At 36.1% G+C, this 20,359-nt stretch overlaps 1 protein-coding gene across 2 annotated transcripts in view; it reads left to right on the top strand.

Moving 5' to 3' along the window:
- Positions 1–20,359, top strand: part of LOC150085456 (jouberin-like) — a 320,291-nt gene that overhangs the window by 19,869 nt on the left and 280,063 nt on the right. For both annotated transcript variants that reach the window (XM_090373258.1, XM_090373259.1), the window contains exon 3: positions 6,798–7,311. In XM_090373258.1, coding sequence (XP_090229384.1) covers positions 6,798–7,311 — 514 coding nt within the window. The remainder of the gene's footprint in view (positions 1–6,797; positions 7,312–20,359) is intronic.

Genomic DNA, 20,359 nt, shown 5'->3' with positions numbered 1-20,359 from the left:
TTTGATTGAAAAGAGAATTTCACTCAATTTTAAAGATAAACTGTCTTTGACAAAATCTCTAAAATCATTAATTTTTATTTCATATTTTGTTAGAAAACTTAAATTTCTTATTCATTTTTCATACCATGGCTCTCATGCCTCTTGCCATGGAGACAAAAGTTCTTCCATATTCCACGATTTTAGGTAGCATGTTTAAAATTTCTTTCAATTCCTCATCATCAGTGATATCATTATTTTCTTTATTTAATTTAAAATTACTCTGTTGCATTAATAACCGACCTTTAAGGATAAAACAATGCAGTTTAATAACTTCTCACAAGGCAAAGGAAGTAACCAAACCCTTAGCCAATATTATGAGAGCTTCCTTGGACTCAGGGGAGGTATCCATGGACTGGAGATGTGCAAATGTGACCCCAATTCACAAACGAGGGTCAAAGAGTGACACAATTAATTACAGACCTGTCAGTTTAACTTCTGTTGCAGGGAAATTGATGGAGGCACTGGTTAAAGAAACACTGCAGGATCATCTAGACAACACTTTGGTTATAGTTCGGACACAGCATGGGTTTGTTAAGGAGAACTCTTGTCTGACCAATTTTATTGGATACTATGATGTGGTTGCAAAGGAACTGGATGCAAAAAATAATTTTGATATCATATACTTGGATCTTAGGAAAGCTTTTGATACTGTTGCACATGGATGACTACTGTACAAGTTGGAGCAGTATGGCATTATGGGCAAAATGCTGTTATGGATAAAGGGATGGTTAAGTAGGAGAAGACAGAGAATGGTAATCAATGGACACTGCTCTTCGTGGACTAATGTTATTATTGGAGTCCCCCAGTGTTCAGTACTGGGTCCATTGTTGTTTTCTATATTTATTAGTGATATTGATGAAGGTATATCAGGCTTAATGTCTCAGTTTGCAGATGATACGAAGGTTGGCAGGGTTGTTAATAACACTAATGACAGTACGCTACTGAAAGAGTATCTAGAAACGTTGAGCAAATGGGCTGAGGGGTGGCAACTGAAGTTTAACATTGACAAATGTAAAGTACTGCATCTTGGTAGCAGTAACCCCAGAATAACATATCAACTGCGTGGTACAACACTCAAAGTGGTCAAGAATGAAAAGGACCCAGGGGTAATTGTGCAGCCAGATATGAAGTTTTCTGAGCAGTGCATACAGTCTGCAAGAGTAGTTCATGGTGTCTTGTCATTGTTTTACAGGAATTTTTCTAGCAGGGATAAGAAGGTGATTATCCCCTTGTATAAGGCAATCATCAGGCCACACCTTGAGTACTGTATACAGGTTTGGCAACTCATTTTAGGAAGGATGTAGATCTGTGGGAACGAGTACAGGGAAGGGCAACAAAATTAATGAATTGAACAAAGGGTTGCTCTTACAAAGAATGGCTTAAGATTTGCAAATTACAGTGTCTGGTGACTATGCAAGGTGATCTGATTGAGGTGTATAAGGCCTTGAATGGTTTGAGCAAGCTCAATGCTGATGGGATTCTGCCTGTAGCCCAGATTAATTGTCTGAGGGGACATAAATTCAAATTGAGGAAAGACAGTTGTAGAATAGATTTGCAGAAGTATGCCTTCATCCAGTGTGTATGGTTCATTGCTGGAACAAACTTCCATCTGTCATTGTAGAAGTTGACAGCTTAAATAAATTCTAGGCAGAACTAGACAGATGTTTGGAATGCATGGATGGATGAAATGGGAAGGGTTTTTTTTTTTTTTTTTTGGCTGATGCTGTATCAGCTTGCTTTCTTGCATCATATGCCTCTACTAATGCTAATGCTAAAGGGGAACAACACAGGTTGACTAGAGGATATTATCCAAGTCAAGAATACGCCATAATCCTCTGACTAAATTGAAAGCATATTAACTAGCACAACTTATTGGTAGGTGGAATAGGTGGCTGCATTGGTTTTATGGACACTACTAACATTATGTAACTTTAAATACCTTGGGTCGCTGGTCCAGGAGAAGAAAGTTGCATCCACCATGGAAATCCACAGCAGAATTGGACAGGCGGCCACTGCGTTCGCCTCGCTCAAATGGTGTCTGTGGAAGAGGACCAACATTTCCACAAAGACTAAAATCCGACTCTTCCGGACTTTGATCCTGCCCATTCTTCTTTACGGATCGGAAACATGGATTTGTCTCAAGTTAGATTTGAACAAACTTGAGGTATTCCAAATGCGATGCCTGTGGGAGATCTTGGGCATCTCTCTTCGCGACCGCATCACTAATGATACCATCCGCGCCAGATGCCAACAGCAACCAACCATTGCCGACCAAATCCAGAAGCGAAGGCTTAGATGGTTTGGCCACGTATGTAGAATGGGCACGAACAGAATACCATCCAGACTCCTTTGGAGACAACGACCCACCCAATGGAGCATCCAACGGACCGCGCCTAGGAAAACGTGGGCCAAGCAAGTGGAAAATGACTTGAAGAGCCGACGTCTCGACCTTAACCAGGCCAGGACTGACGCCATTGATCGTAAGGTATGGAAGAACATCACAGAGCAAGTCCGAAACCCTGCGGCACCTACAGCAGCATACTGGTTGCGTGGCCAACCGCCTCCCCCAGCGCCAGCTAAGGACCAAAGAAGAAGAAGAAGAAGAACATTATGTAACGGTAATCTCTTCGATCCTTTATTCGCACTTTGTAATTGCTAAATTGCCTAAAGGCCAGAGGCGGGAACAATGCGTACAAAGTTAAGTCTCTCATAAACCGTAGATTATATGGAAATTTTCCTCGTTCTACGGAAATTATTTTAAATGTAATTACCAAGGGAAATTCAGAAAAATTTGCCTTGTAAAGAAGTTCATTAAAAATGAGGTCTGACTATAATTAAATCAAAAATGAAACAATTTTAAAATATATAACTTTTTTTTTTTCTTCTTTTTTTTTTTTTTAATGTAAACCCCAAACACAAGAGGTATTGGAACCTATAGTACTTAGTACCGTGCTTCGGTTGGTGGTTGAGAAGACGAAAGAAGATATTTGTTGACATTGGGCTTGAACTTCTGTAGACTGTAATTTTCAGGAAATACATATGAAGTAAGGTTGTTCCAGAAAACGGCAGTTGAATGAATAAATGAGGAAGATGAAAAGTTGGTTCTGTGAATTTGAAGTTGGACAATAAATGGATGTTGGCTGGTGGCGGCACATGTTTGGACTGTTTTGAAAGAGAGTTATAGAAGCCAATTCAGTGCCCATGGAAGTATCTGTAGAAGAGTCATTCAGCAGAAACAGTACGTCTATGAGACAGTGAGTGAAGAGACTCTGTTAGAGATGAATCATTAATTAACCTAACTGCCCTCTTCTGAATGGAATCAAGAAGCCTGAGAGAGGTTTTGGGGGCACCACCCCAGATGTGGGAACAATATTCCATGGCAGGGCGGATTTGTGATTTATACAGAGTAAGCAGCTGTTTGGAAAAAAAAAAAAGTAACGCTGAGAGCGAAAGAGAAAACCAAGTTTTTTAGATGCAGAGGAAGCAGTATTTGTAATGTGCTTGTGATTAGCATTAGCATTAGTAGAGGCATTTGATGCAAGAAAGCAAGCTTATGCAGCATCAGCCAAAAAAAAAAAAAGAATGTAACATAAATAAAAATAACCACTTCCACTTCACTTCTCTGTTCGTTCGAAATACCTGTCCAGCTGAGCCTTAAACTTATTTAGGCTATCAACTTCCACGACAAGGGATGGAAGTCTGTTCCACCTACCAACCACCCGCTGGCTAAAGGCAAATTTCCGCACATCTATCCTACATCTGTCTTTCCTCAATTTGAATTTATGCCCTCTCAGGTGATTATTCTGAGCAAGAGGAAGAATCCCATCAGCATTGAGCATGCTCAAACCATTCAAGGCTTTGTACACCTCTATCAGATCACCTCGCTGGTGCCTAGTTTCCAGACACTGTAATTCGCAAAACTTAAGCCTTTCTTCGTAAGAGCACCCCTTTGTCCCATTCACCAATCTAGTTGCCCTTCTCTGTACTCGTTCCAGCAGCTCTACATCCTTCTTGAAATGAAGCCTCCAGGCCTGTATACAGTACTCTAGGTGTGGCCTGACCATTGCCTTATACAAGGGAATAATCACCTCCTTATCCCTGCTAGAAAAATTCCTATATATCATTGACAATACACCATGAGCTACTCTTGCAGCCCGTCTACACTGGAAGAGAAATTGTTGAAGTTAAACATAAGAAAGGAACCTTGGGTGGGTGGGATCTATCCAGTTATACTAAAGGAGGCGGAAAAGGAAGTAAGCAAACATTTGGCCGTAATTATGAGAACATCCTTGGACTCAGGAGAAGTCCCCACTGACTGGAGATGTGCAAATGTATCCCCAATTTACAAAGTGGGATCTAAGGGTGACATAAGTAATTACTGATCAGTTAGTTTAACTTCTATTCTGGGGAAATTAATGGAGTCATTGGTTAAATAAGCATTGCAGAATCATCTAGACAGGACTGCATTAATAATTCAGGCACAGCATGTGTTTGTTAAGGGAAGCCCTTGTCTGACAAATTTGATTGGATATTATGATGTTGTCACAAGGAACTGGATGAAAAAATAATTTTGATATGTAATTGGATTTTAGGAAAGCTTTTGACACTGTTGCGCATGAAAGACATCTGTACAAATCGGAGCAGTATGGTATTAAGGGCAAGTTTCTAGAATAGATAAAAGGGTGGGTTGAGTGGGAGAAGTCAGAGAGTGGTAATCATTGGATGCTACTCTTCGTGGACTAATTTTATTAGTGGAGTACTCCAGGGTTCGGTGTTGGTCCCACTTTTGTTTTGTATATTTATCAATGATATTGATGAAGGTATATCAGGCTTAATGTCGAAGTTTGCAGATGATACAAAGGTTGGCAGGGTTGTTAATGACAGTAATTGTAGTGTACTGCTGCAACAGGATCTGGAAAAGTTGGGTAGATGTGCTGAGAAGTGGCAACTGAAGTTTAACATTGACAAATGCAAAGTACTGCATATGGCTAGAAGTAACCCCAGAGAAACGTACCAACTGTGTGACACTACACTTTGGGTGGTAGAAAATGAAAAAGATGTGGGAGTAATTGTGCAGACAGACTGCCAGAGCAGGTCATGTGGTATTGTCAATGATATACAGGAATTTTGCTAGTAGGGATAAGGAAACGATTATAGGCTTGTATAAGGCAATGGTCAGGCCAATCATTGAGTCACTGCTTACAGATATGGAGGCCTCATTTTAGGAAGGATATAGAGTTGCTTCAGTAAGTATAGAGAAGGGCAACAAGATTGGCAAGGGGAATGAAGGGGGGGTGGGCTTACCAAGAAAAGCTTAAGTTCTGTAAATTGCAGCTTCTGGAGACTAGGCACCTGCAAGTTGATCTGATTGAAGTGTATATGACTTGGAATGGGTTGAACAGCCTCAATTCTGATGGGATTCTTCCTTTTGTTGAGATTACAAACCTGGGGGGACATAAATGCAAATTGAGGAAAGACAGTTATAGAATAGTTGTGCTGAAATTTGCCTTTAGCTAGCAGATAGTTGATTGCTGGAACAAACTTTCGTTTGTTGTTGTGGAAGTTGATAGTTTAAATAAATTCAAGGAGGAGCTAGACAAATGTTTAGAGGGAATTGATATGTGAAATCAGAGGTTTTTTTTTTTTTTTATTTTTGGCTGATTCTACATAAGCTTGCTTTCATGCATCACATGCCTCTTCTACTACTAGTACTACTACTTTTTCTGACAGAATCTGAAATATTAGTTGCCTCAACCATCACACATCTCATATATCCTAATTATTTGTTTATGATTCCTTCCCCTTTAAAAGTGTACTTGTGTATGTACCAATCTAATATTCCTTGTTAGAGATTTCCTAAGTAATATCTCCTCTTCTTGATATCTTTTGGTTTAAAATTTCTTCACTCTATTCTGTTTAATTCATATTTACTCCTATCTACAAATTGCTCAGAACTTTTGGACATTTTTTAAAATTTTTTTCTTTGTAGCTAAACTTTCTTTAATCCAAATCTAGCAGTGAAGTATTTTCCTTGATGATTTTAATGTCATTGACCCCATCTGGCTTCAGTTTTCTAGTTGTGTGGACCAGCTTGCACCACTTGTTCATTTGCCTACCTGCAAAGCAAACAGCTAGCCCTCTAAACCACATTTGCTAAGATTGATCAAGTTATGAAAATAGCATATCACGGTTGGTATCAAAATTTCCAGCGTAATTTTCTCTGTGTACGCTAAAGCTTGCAAGTTTTAAACAAGTCATCAATACATTCAAACTCCATTTTGTGAAAGGCTAGGAGTAAGAAAATTACTTCTTTTCCAAATGCTAGTGATGCCCGGGGTTCTTGTCGCTGTTGACAAGTCTGTCTCGGTTTTTCATTTTCATGTGTACATTCCTTTTGGGATTTTTTTTTTTTATTATTTTATTCATCTCTTTTAAAATACTCTGCACTTAACAAGCTGAAAGTGAATATTGTAATAAATAAAATAGGTTTTTACTGCCAAATTCTTAGTTGAACTATGGTTATTAAGTATACTCTTACAAGACTACAACCAATATCACCACAGATTCATTAAAAAAATTTAAATAGGAAGGTTAAAAAATTCAGATCCTCAATCAAGCTGATTTTTTATTTGAATTTTATGTGATTAGTCTATTTTTTGAAATAATTTTTAAAAGCTGGTTTTCAATATTATAATGGACTAATATTAACTATTTAATATATAGTAATCTGATTATTTAAGGTTTTTGTTGTCATTTAGGTTGAAGAAACACCATTGTTGCACAGCTCTGGAATGAGTGAAATGCACGTTTCTCCTTATATACAAAATAAAAAGCATTCCAGAATTCTTCATCATGTTGGTAATTCAAATTTAGGATTTACTGCTGAATCAGACCTTCGGCAAAGGAATGAAAACCTCAAGAAACCACTACCTCTCCATTCAGAACCAAAATCTACAGACAGTACTTTTAACATATCCAGTAATATATTGAAATCTGACCTACTTCCTCCTGTTTCAAAAAGGAAATCTAAAGGAAAGAAAAAAAATAATGGTCCAATTCAAGATGTAAATATAGAAAATGGGGGAAACACTTCAAGTTCATCAGCGCCTGTAAGACAGATCCACATAAAACATGAAGATGTAGTTTCTAATAATGATACTACACATTCTCCAGATATTCTGCCATCATCCTCATTAACATTGGGAAGTACTAGAAAAGGGTCAAGATTGAATGAGCAAGTTAAAAGCACGGATGTTAATGAAGCAAATGAAGGTAAAATCATTAAAAAAAAATCATTGTTAACAAAAAATATAAATAAAATGAATGTATACAGATAGCTATATGTGTATATGCTTGCCAAAAGTAACAGAGATTGTCATGTTTCAAGGAGCCTTTTATTGATACAATTTTTTATAATGTGTTGGGCCACCTTTTAATCTTAATTACACACCGTATCATCATTGACAGTTCCTGAACCAATTCTTGATAACAGGAAGGTAGTATTTTGGTCCATTCTTCCTGCAGCACAGCAGTTAATTTAGTTACTGATTGCAGGCATGTTGGCCTTGCCCATGTGTTCAAACCAAGTCACTGCAGGCTGTGTAGTATGACATGGTGAATTGCCATGCTGAAAAAAAAAGACAGTCCTCCCCTTACTGCTGTCACAGTGTAAGAAGAGTGGAATTGTCTAGATTATCAATGTATCATATATCATTCATTGTCCCAAGAACAGCCAGTAGTTCAAGGACCAAACCACAAGAAACAACCTCAGACAGTAGCAGAACCTTGACTGACCTTCACGGCGCCTTCGTAGCCAGGTGGGCAGGAGCAGCAGTGCGTAGCACAGGCTTCTTGATTAGACTGGGATTCGAGCCCGTGACCACCAAATACGGAGGATGCGGAAAGGTCAGGGAATGACCACCGCATACCCCCGGAGTAATATGGCCTTAGTTGCTAATGCTCCTAAAAACCAAATAACAAAATAAACAAAACAAAACTGACCTTCACAGTTGAGATGATACACACTATTAAATAGCATTTACTTTGCATGCACCACTTCCAGACACAGCCATCAGATATGAAAACTGTGTACTGTGATTCATTACTCTATAACACAGCTTTCTAACTTTGTAGTAGTTGTTTAGTTTTTAGGAGCATTAGCAACTAAGGCCATTTGGTGATCACGGCCTTGAACCCCAGTCTAATCAAGAAGCGTGTGCTACGCACTGCTGCTCCTGCCCACCTGGCTACGGAGGTGCCTAGCTTTCTAGCATTCCAAGGATCAATTACAGGTGGTGCATCAGGAAAGTCAATGCTGTGCATTGCATAGTGTTATGCTTGGTTGCATTTCTTCCCCTTCCATAAAATCCTATGCTATGCAAATTCCTATGTATATTTTTTGTATTAATACCAATTCCTGTGACTTCCCTGAACTCTTGGTTGAAAATTTGATGAAAACTGACAGGATGCATGTATCACTCTTCTTGGTGCCTCAAGTCTTTTGTCTGTCAATTTCTGAGGTCTTCTGGAACTTTTTCTGTCTGTAGTAGCACCATGACATTTCCATTTGGTAATGTCAGCCACTATTGATCTGGGATATTGCAATGGCAACAACAGATTGATTGCTAATATTGCATCCTATAATGTCTTCCTTTGTAAGTTGCTAAGCTGCTTCATCCTATCTAGCCAAGTGGTTAAGCACAAGGGTGCATAATTACACATTTTAAGTGACCGAGGTTCAGGTCTGCATGGCTACTAAATACGGTTGTGTTTCTTGTGTTCTATCTTGCCAACTCCTCTGATTATGTGGTCACTCTAGAGTATAAACAGAAAATCTGTCTCTCTCTCTCTGTTTACTATGTTTTCATTGATTTGCTTACCTCTAGCATGAACAGAATTTCTTTTTTGCTTTTATAACTATTCCTCACATGTGGATGATGTGTGTCTAGATCATTTTTCCCACATCATGGGGATGTCTTGATATTTTTGGCAATATAGTGTATAATATTTCTAATACTAATATACCATATATATATATATAATGTAATGTAAAAGTTAGGCAAAAGTAATAAAAATAAATAAATATAAATATGAAACTATCATTAGAGGCAGCAAATGCACATCCTCCACATGAAGCCTAATTATATCCGATAATTAAAATAAATCTGATATTTAAAATAAAATAAAAAACATCAGCCAGTAGTACGGCAAAATGTAGAGCGAGAAAGAAACGTAAAATAATATAAAATAAACAAACAGGGAAGGGAAAGTAAAGATAATAAGACAAAAAAGTAGTCGATAATCCCCTGTATAATTTAGTCATTAAACCCAATTAATAAAAACGATGTAAATTTAAAATAATGCCAATTATAAATAATTTAGCAGTACCCCCCTTGAAGGTACCTGAAAATAATATTTTATATTATTTTACGTTTCGTTTCGCTCTACATTTTTGCCGTAGTACTGGCTGATGTTTTTTATTTTATTTTAAATATCAGATTTATTTTAATTATCAGATATAATTAGCTTCATGTGGAGGATGTGCATTTGCTGCCTCTAATGATAGCTTCATATTTATATTTATTTATTTTTATTACTTTTGCCTAACTTTTACATTACATTATATAGATTAGTGTTAGTAGTAGGTTGATATGCTAAATAAGCAGCGCCTGTGCCGCCATCTATTCTTTTCTTTCTATTATATAAGCTGGTTAAGCTTGCATTATGTCAGTGGTGTGGCTCTGATCAAGAGTGCTGTCTGTTCTATAGATTATTTCTCGCTGCATAAGGACCACCGCCATACAAATCCTCTGCATTGGTTGATCTATCGGAGAATGGAAGGGTGGTTTGGTTCTTCGATATTTCTGCCTTTGCAATGACTTGTATGATGATTGAAATGCAGCGATTCCATGACCATTATTGGCCTCGTGGTCCTCTGTCAATATGGGGCATAATGGTCAGTCTATCATTTTGATATTTTAGTTTTTTGTAGTTTCTTTAACCCCTTTTTGGTGATATTTCACGTCTTTTGGAACTGGTACCTTCAAGGGGAGTACCGCTAAATTTTTTATAATTGGCATTATTTAAAATTTACATCGTTTTTATTAATTGGGTTTAATGACTAAATTATACAGGGGATTATCGACTACTTTTTTGTCTTATTATCTTTACTTTCCCTTCCCTGTTTGTTTATTTTATATTATTTTACGTTTCGTTTAGCTCTACATTTTTGCCGTACTACTGGCTGATGTTTTTTATTTTATTTTAAATATCAGATTTATTTTAATTATCATATATATATATACAGGTGACCCCCACTTAACGCTGATCATTCGTTCCGGAAAAACAGAGCGCTAAGTGAATCCGCGCTAAGCGAGCGCCGCTTTTCCATAAGGTAACATATGTATTTGTGAGCTGCGGTCGGTGCCATAGGATATTTCCTAATCAATAATAAACGGTAATGAAAAGATGCACAAATGTCGGTCAAAATATTTAATATTCAAATATTTGCACATATAAAATATTCTGCATTACATACGTATAATTATGTGGTAACTACTTGCGTCTCAAAAGTAAACAGAATTCCAATTAAAATAATGAATTTAATTGATTTAATTTAATGGATGAATTTAATCATGAAAAATGTGTGGATTTTGAGTTGAACTTTGGCCCTCTTCCAAATAAACTAAAAGGGGTATTAATTTTAAATGGCCCGCAGCGTTACCACCCAACAATAAAGTCAACCGATCCTTCGCCGCTTTGAAACTTGGCATGTTTTTTGTTCTTTCAATATGAAACATCTTTTAGGCATTCGTTTCCACAAAAGTCGTGCTTCATCTATGTTAAAAACTTGTTGAGAAGTTTTTAACACATAATACCCCTCTTCAATAATTTTAACAAGTTCTTTTTTGAAAGTTTCGGCTCCTTAATCTGCACTAGCGGCTTCTCCCGGGATTTTAAATCTATTCTACCAGTTTTAACTGGTTCCACATTTTTTTTTTTTTTTTTTTTTAGGCGAGTTTTCTTCAGATCATCGTATTGGCTAATCTCTTTCTCTCTCTCTCTCTCTTTTTAATATTTAACTTAACTGAATTCTGCATTGGAATATTATCTTCAAAAAAATTAGTCTTTCCATTTCAATCCTAATAGCTGGTCTAGTCCTAGTTGCTTGCAGTGGAACAGCTATCTTTCCCGCTGCTAAAATTAATTCTTTATTTTTTCATAATTGTTCTTACAGTTAAATTTGCGAGTCCTAAATTATGGCACACATCCGCTTGTCGTTGACCGGAATCGATTCGCTTCAAAACGTCTAATTTAATTTTCAAATTCAGTCTTTTTCTTACATTTATAGTCTTCGTACTGCGCCCAGACGTTGTTGCATTTTCATTCCTGTCAGTCATTATTAGCTCTTCGAAAATATAACTGCGTTGGTTGAATTAATTATGATATAATGTTCAAGTAAACTGTCCGTTACGCACGATGTCTAATACTGTACTGAGTGATGACTAACTAGACTTCGGATAAATGCATATAACGCAAATATTACAAGCAATATATTTGATCATTTTTTAAAATGTTGATCTCGGAACTACGTAACAAGTGACTGTACTTAAATTAGCGTGAGAGAAAAGTTCACTGAGCGTGGGAAAATTGCTCAAGTCGGCGTGGGAAACGTTTTAATGCTGTTTTGCTATTCATTTTCAAGCTATCGACTCCATCAAATGAAACGATTTCGTTAAATATGTCAAAAATGTAATCTGTAAAAGAGCGTTATAGTGATCTGTGACAGCGTTATAGTCAGATACGGGTTATAATATAAGAACAGCGTTATAGTGAACCGCGTTATAACGGGGGCCTGCTGTATATATATAATGTATCTACATACCCATAATTGACTCCTTTTTTACCTCATTGCTTTATAATTTTGCCTCTGTATTGTTATACAATTTTGCCTCATTATTTTATATATTTTGCTCTATCTTATAGTTTGCCCTATCATATATCACTCCCATTACTGCTTTCATCTTTTTGCTCTACGTTTTATCTTTTGTTTTACGCTCACCTTTTATTATATATTGTATCTCTAGGTTTCTCCATGGTGCCGGCGTTGGCCTATGCACGTTACTTGGGTGTTTGACGCACAAGGCGTCCACATATTGCACCATATCTCACCCAAAACTGCTACCACTTTACCAAACTGATATTTTTTCCATCATATCTAGTACTTATCAATACAGGCCGATGTAATGCATAATCTTACACTTAGATGGCATTAATCGGTACTGATCTCAATAAACGATCTATAACAACAAAATTCATAAACAATCCTTCGCCTAATACCAATATATATATATATATATATATATATATTTCACTGTATATATATATATATACACATACAGTGAAACATCTAACGGACACCTCTCTTTAACGGACATCTCTCTATAACGTACATTTTCAAATTCCCCAACTCTCCTCTATTGGTTTTAACGTGTTTTCAGCTTCTGTCTAGCGGACATTCTCTGTAACGGACGCGGACAGGCAATCTGCACTGTTTCGTTTAGATTAGCACTTAATTTGATCTCCCCATAACGGACAGCAGGCGAGCTCACGGCCCTTTTTCTAGGAACGTTTCTTCCATGTATTGCCTCAATCGTGTGTTTATTTTCTATTTCCGATTCTCGAAATTTTATCAAGGTTTATGTTGTGGTTCTAAACCCTTTTTCAAGAATTTTAAGGCACGTGTAAAACTTCTGATGAATTCGGTGTGTGCAGGAGGGGAGATTTTGTCAGCCTTTCGTCTTTTGAGTTTGAGTTTTCAGTTTTGTTCAGTGTCGTGTGAAGTGCACAATGTCTTCTCGTAAACATTTAACTTTAAAAGTTAGTGTTCGCAATCTCGCTGCAAAATTCAAAATCGGGAAGACGCTGGTAAGCGACATCCTAAAGAAAAAAAATGAACTGCTCAAACAATTTTGGCAACACGTAAATGATCAGGTTCAAAAATCATTCCCGAAAACTGTTGGACTTCAAATTGACAATGTTACGTATGAGTGGTTTTGTCGCACACGTGCTAAAAAAATTCTGATTAATGGGCCTATTATTAGGGAAAAGGCTTGGGAGGTTGCGAAATCTATGGGAGTAAATGAGTTCAGAGCTTCTGTGGGATGGCTAGACAAGTTCAAAACTCGGCATAAAATTTCTTGGAAAACCGTAAGTGGTGAAGGTGGATCTGTTGATACTGGAGTTGTAACAGAGTGGACCATCAAACTGGAAGATTCATGTCGTGATTTTGAAGCTAAGGATATTTACAACTGTGACGAAACGGTTATTTTTTAAAGTTCTTCCGGAAAGAACAATGAGTGTAAAAAATGAAAAGTGCAAGGGCGGAAAAATTTCTAAGGAATGCTTGACTGTACTATTGTGTACAAATATGCTGGGAGACTTTGAACAACCTCTTGTTATAGGAAAACCACAAAATCCTCATTGTTTCAAGGGCATAAAGTTGAATCTTTTGAATGTTGACTGGAAGTCTAATAAAAAAGCGTGGATGACACGAGATATCATGAGCGAATGGATAAGTCACTTTAACCAAAACATGATTCGTCAAAACAGAAAAATTATTCTTTTCATGGATAATGCTGCATCTCACCTGCACATTGAATTGTATCATTCAAATCGTTTTTCTGCCACCAAACACATCTGCAGAGTGTCAGCCCTTGGATCAAGGGATAATAAAAAATTTTAAACTTCACTACAGAAAACTTGTTTTAAGACATCTCATTGCAAACATGAACGATGTGACATGTGCGAGTGACCTTGCAAAGAAACTCAGCATCCTAGATGCAATTCAGTGGATTTCCTCTTCAGTAAACGCAATTAGAAAACAAACTGTCGTGAACTGTTTTGTAAAGTCTGGCTTCTCAAACGCAAAAATTGAAGTTGTGAACAGCAATGTGGAGCACCAAGAAGAACAAGAACTTCAACATCTATTGATAATGTACGATACTTCCGCTACAAGTGACCCTGGCTACAAAGATATAGACTCGAACCTCACTACAGAAGATGGTGCTCTAGATATCAACAACATTGTCATCGATATTTTTCAAGAAGTCCTTCATGAGGATGAAGAAATGGAAGGAGGTCATTCTGTCGAAGAACATATTAAAGACGAACCACCAATGAAAATAGAAGAAGCACTCATACAAATCAATCGATTAAAAATGTTTTTCACCACTGAAGAAGATACCGAAGGACTTTCCATGGTTTCTTCACTCCAAACAAATGTTGAAAACAAAATTATCAGCCGGAAGAAGGTGCAGAAGAAAATAAGTGATTACTGTATGTATTTTTCTTAAGATAAAGTCATAACATGCATAGCACAATTGTATGTATATTATTTACAAAAATATTGTGCAAAATCTGTATATAATTTAATTTAATTTTACATTAAACGTTTAATGATTTTTCTTTATCTCTTGTGTATGTAATTGTAAATTATTTTCAAAAATATTGTTCAAAATCTGTATATATTTTAATTTAATTTTACATTAAATTTAACGATTTTTTTTTCTTAATTTTTTTTTTCTCCCTCAGACTTTTTGTTAGCGGACACTTCTCTTTAACGAACACATTCTCGTTCCCCGTGGCTGTCCGTTAAAGGGAAGTTTCACTGTATACACATATAGTTTTTAGTATTAGTATTAGTAATGACCATATGGTGGAAGGAAGCCTATGGCTTATGCTGCACCAGCCAAAAAAAAAAAAGAAAAAGTAAAATAGTACATAAAATAAATAATTAATAAATGAAAAGGAAATAAACAACCTGTGCATTTCCCTCCTCGTCTAGCTAACTATACAGCTGACCTTTGAATTTCTCCAAACTGTCAGCCTCAACCACCCATATAATATAGGTAACTTATCCCAGTAATTTATAACTCACTGACTAAAATAAAACTTCCTGCAATCCAGTCTAAACTCCCCCCCTTCCCCAACTTGAATTGAATTTATGGTCCCTAGTTCTAGTGTGCATGTGTACAGGGTCTTTCGAAGTTTGTGTTTGTACGTTCAACATCCCATTTAAAGAAACAGGATTATGCTGCAATATTAACCCCAAACTTCCTGAGCGATGATATTTTTTCTGTCTTTACTTTTTACTTTCCTATATTATTTTTATTTCTTGTAAGCCATTAGTTTTATGCACACATAGCAAGAAACTATATTCTTCCTATACTAATTTTTTTTTTTTTTCTTTTTTTTTTTTTTTTTCTCCTTCTCTAGGCTATTGCATTTTTGATGTGGTGGCATTATGTTTTCAAATGCCATTGCAGCAAAAAGTTTTAGTACCCTTTTCTTGCTAATAAAAATAAAAAATTTTCTTGCTAAATACTTTGTTCATGCATTATTTACTTCTTTTCCTTTTCTGGGCTGTATTTATCATGACTCAAAGTACACACTTTCAACTTCTTTTTTTCCCCCACTTTTGCTTAAGGTCTCTGTTGTCTTTGTCTTTTATGTTCCAGATATTTCCATTGTATTGCTTGTTTTGGTTTCTTTTTGATTGCAATTGATTACAGTGAGTTATTTTACTACTTTCCTTTTTTTTTTTTCCTCTGTTGAGTCAGCCATAAATCTCATGCCTACTGTTGTATTCTCCCCGTATATATTCTTTTTGGCGTTAACCGCATAAATTTTAAATTCATTACATTCATTCTAAATTCTCTAATTTCTTAATTCTCTGTTTTATTATTATTTCCTGGCATGTGCTTTGCTTCAGAAACAGAGACTTTGTTGTCTTCTTTTCATGCAGTTTTGATGGTTGACTCTTGATAATGACACTGGGGTTGTATGGAAGGGCCGCCGTAGCCTAGTGGTCAGGCGTGCGGGTGCATAAGTACACGTGCCTTGAGTGACCGGGGTTCAAGCCCATGACTGCTGAATACGGTGCTGTTTATTGTATTCTGTCTATCTTGTTAACTCCTCTGACTGTTTGGTCATCCCGGAGTATAAACAGAAAATTTATTTATTTTTATTTTAATACGGCCGACCGAGCTAGCCAGCTTTGTAAAGTGCTTGCCTGGCAACCCAAAGGTCATGGGTTCGAATCCCACCTCAGGCTTGGATCAGAGTAAAATTCAAAAACTTTAGGAGGTGCATTATGGCCACAGAAGCTGATGTGCCAACAACTAACAAAAAAAAAAAAAGTATGTAATACGATCTTTATCTATTTTTATTTGTACATTTTTTAATATATTTTTTTAATGTATACTGTGATTTATTTTGTGATTAAAATGATTTGTTTATCTTTTCCATATATTTCTTTACTCTTTTTCTGTATCTCTTTACCTCTATTACTTATATCTCCTGACTTATATATATACACACGCATATTGTACATATTCTAATGTCACTATTGTCATCAACTACTTCCAGGGATTATTACTACTCACAAGAAAAAAAATTTCTTATAAACATGTTGTCTCAAAAATCTTTATTTTTTGATAGTTGCCTCTCAGTAATGACACCGGGGTTATACGTTTTACAACATCCTATCTGTTTTTATTTGTATATTTTTTATGCCTTGATTTATTTTGTTTGTTTACTCTTTTCCATTTATTTCTTTATTTTTTTTCCCATATCTCTTTACCTCTATTACTTATATCTCTTAACTTATGTACTTTTTACACACACAAGAAAAAAATTTTCCTATACACGTATGTCTCAAAAATCTTTATTTTTGAGATATTAAACATTACCGTAGTTTGTTGGAACATAAAAAGAAACTGAAATCAATGTCTAAAAGAAAAACGCCTACAGCTGCTGTTCAAAGTGACCTCCATTTTGTTCAATCCATGATTCCCTTGCATATTTTATCATTTAAGGACTCTTCTTCATGGTTTCTTCTAAAAAAGCAATTTCTCAATTTATCTTGCACCCAGAGTAATCACTGGCTGAAATTCCAGAATCTTCGTACAATCATAGGATGTTGAAAAGTACGTTGGTAGAAGCTTTAGATTCTAGACTAGATTTTGAGCAATTGGACTTATTTATGAACATTACTATTGTATGGTCAATTTTACCATCAGGAGGCCAAGACCATGAAATAACAATGTTGGACTGGACAGAGATTACAGCTCTACAAAGAGATTATTAAGAAAGAAAGAAAGAAAGAATATGTGGAAACTCAGAGACTATTTCAGAAGAACTGAAAGCGATGTGCACACAATATACTAGATGATGCTTTTGCCTCTAATGATTTTATTAGTTTCCGAGATTTCATAACTTTCTGGGAAGGAGTCTTCTGTGGTAGTGATGAGGAGTTCCAGCATTTATGTACATACTCTTTGGAATATTTGAAAAAAAATTAAGATGTTGGGAGGGTTATATACAAGCCCATTACCACTTCTGAGCTCTGAGCATCATTCCCAAATGTGGTGATTGATCCTTGATCCAGGGCCAGATAGAGTCCCTCCTGTATTTCTGAAACATATCCCTGTGAAAGTCCTTATAGATCTTTTTCATATATTTTTATGGTCAAATCGACTACCTAAGTTTTTATATAAGGCATATACCATCTTTGTCCCAAAGAAAAGTGCCTCTAGGGATCCAGCAGATTTCAGGCCCATCACTCTGTCGCCTGTATTATTAAGAACGTATCATAAAATTCTAGCCAAGGGGGTTATGTCAGTGATCTCCTTAAACCTTAGACAAAAGGAATTTGTTCTAGTTGATGGAGTTGCCAAATATGTTTTTCTGCTTCAATCCATGCTATCCCATTCCAGGAGCAACTTTAGAATTTGCATTTGGAATCGATTGACATCCAGAAGGCATTCGATAGTGCCTCAAATATTACTGTCATTGAAGCCCTTTGAAGGAACCGGTTTTCTACAACTTTTGTGATGTATGTTCAAGAGAAGCACAAATCCTGTATTATGAGTTTGAAGTTCTTGGGAAAATGCCAGGAGATTCAACTGACATGAGGAAAGAGGCAAATGGACCCACTATATCTGCTTCTCTTTAATCTGGTATTGGACCCTCCTTAAGGATATGCCAAAGCATATTGGTTATGATATCAGTAACTGTAAAGTAACCTTGGCATTCATTGATGACCTCATCCTTGCAGTTACTACATCCACTGGACTGCAGTGTCTCTTAGAATGGACCTACAATTTCTTGAAAAAGCAGGGACTTAAAGTAAATTTAACAAAATCATGGAGGCTTTCCTTAATATCATCTGGGAGAGAAAGGAGAATGCAGGTGGTGCGCTGCCTCTTTTATATGGGTGAAGATAGGTTACCATGACTTGGGAACTACCTCTGGGTAGAATTTTTTCCTATGGGAAGAACACACGTAGGTGCCACCCTGAATGACCTGCTGGCGAGGCTTTGTAAAGCACCACTCAAGCCCCAGCAGAGGCTGTTCATCCTAAGGACTTATTTGCTACCAAGACTTTATCATTGCCTAGTTTTACAAAAAAGGTGACAGCTGCCAGGATTCCCAGGTGAAGATGGCCATTGAACAGTGGTTGCTACTTCCCAAAGATGTTTTCTCTGCATATTTTTATGCTGACATTGTAAAGTGGGCTTAGGAATTCCATCCTCCTTCTGAAAAGACAGAGATTGGAAAAGCTGCAGTACTCTATCTCTCCTATTGCACTAGCCAACAAAAAAATATTTTTTTTCTTATCAGAGGGACACTGGATGCAACAGCCATGAATATAATTGCATTTCAAATGTAAATGCAGATTACCGCAATGGACAATGACAGACATTCACTAACATTCCAGCCTGCTGAAGCAATAATATCATATCATGGAAACCCTAATACAGCAACTTGAAAAACAGGAAAGCTTAAGTGCTCACCTCTAACGGAGGTTATACATTATGATCAGGTGATACCAGTCTAAATTTATTATTTATTGGCTTATAACTTTGGCTATATTTGCCTTATATTTAATATATTTAAAATTTTTGATTTTGTTTCTTCGCTCTTTTTTTCTGCACTTTTTTAATATTGCCTCTATATTATCTATTTTATATATATATATATATATATATATATATATATATATATATATGTGTGTGTGTAAATATCAATATTGTATATATACAAATTTGTTATTTATTAATACACATTCAGATAAATTGTGTACTGGAATTTGGTGGTGATATTCTGACAATTTATCAGCACCTTATTTCACGGAATCACCTTGTTAAGTTCTTGTATTATTAATACAGTACAACCAACTCTGATATAATGTGAGTGTCAGGCAACAACTTTAATACCCACATTATAAGTGAAATGCAATATAGTTGAAAAACCTTTTCCATTTTTTTTCCCAGTTTTTTTAACATAAGTAAGCTTTACTTAGTAAATAAATATTTTATTTACTAATGTTTTATGAATTATACAGTATTAAAGATTAAAGGCATAAAGTATTAAAGATTATATCATTTTCCTTTATATTCTACTAATACACAGTGCTATTGTGGACTTACATTTTATGCATCCATTCTGAAAGAGTCATGTAATTTAGTTTGACAGCATTTTTTCAGTACATAATTCTTAATAGTGGTCAGATGCAATAAATGAAGATCTTCACTATCACTCTGGTATTTTAACTATGACATCACATCATTAATGTTTTCAATTACTTTGTTAATTTCTGATGCTTTTTTTTTTTCATCCACATTACCGTCTGAGTCACTTCATATGTCACTGGCTTTCTGTTTGTCAATTGTCTTCCCACTGTTCACAAAGGCTGCAATTTTTTCTTCACTCAAGTAGTGTACAGCTGGAGCTCCTTCATCCACCTCAATCCAAGCAGCCATGTCATTTGCTCCAAGACCTCCACCAAGTACATTAAAAGCAGGCTTTGCTTCTTGTTCTGAAAATGCTGCTAATTCAAGGTTATCTTTTCCAGTACATTTTTCCATTGAGATTGACATTGAGTTTACTTTCTCTCACACTAATCCAATATTGTATTCGATGTCTTTCAGTGTTAATGTTTTCAGAGTTATAGAACTTCAATTTCTGAGTTCACAACACCAGCAAGTAGCTCACCACAATAGGAGGCTTTGAAGGCTTGAGTCATGCCCTGATTCAGGCTGTTGTGTTTCTTGGCAGAAAGGAGACTCTGATTTTGCCATCTTTTGATTTCACAACATCAGCTAAAGCTGGGCATTGATCCAACAGTAACAGAGCCTTTTCTTCAAGTTTTTGGAAAGCAGGTAGTGTCTCATTGATGGTACAACTCGCTTTCAAACCATAAAGCAAAATATCACTCTTCATTTAAGCGTTGGAGCTATTTTTTAAATCAGAGGTA

This window comes from Mastigoproctus giganteus, chromosome 5 (genome assembly GCF_048544385.1).
Source record: "Mastigoproctus giganteus isolate SK-2022 chromosome 5, ASM4854438v1, whole genome shotgun sequence".
Lineage (NCBI taxonomy): Eukaryota > Metazoa > Arthropoda > Arachnida > Uropygi > Thelyphonidae > Mastigoproctus > Mastigoproctus giganteus.
This window is presented reverse-complemented; position numbering and strand designations above follow the sequence as displayed.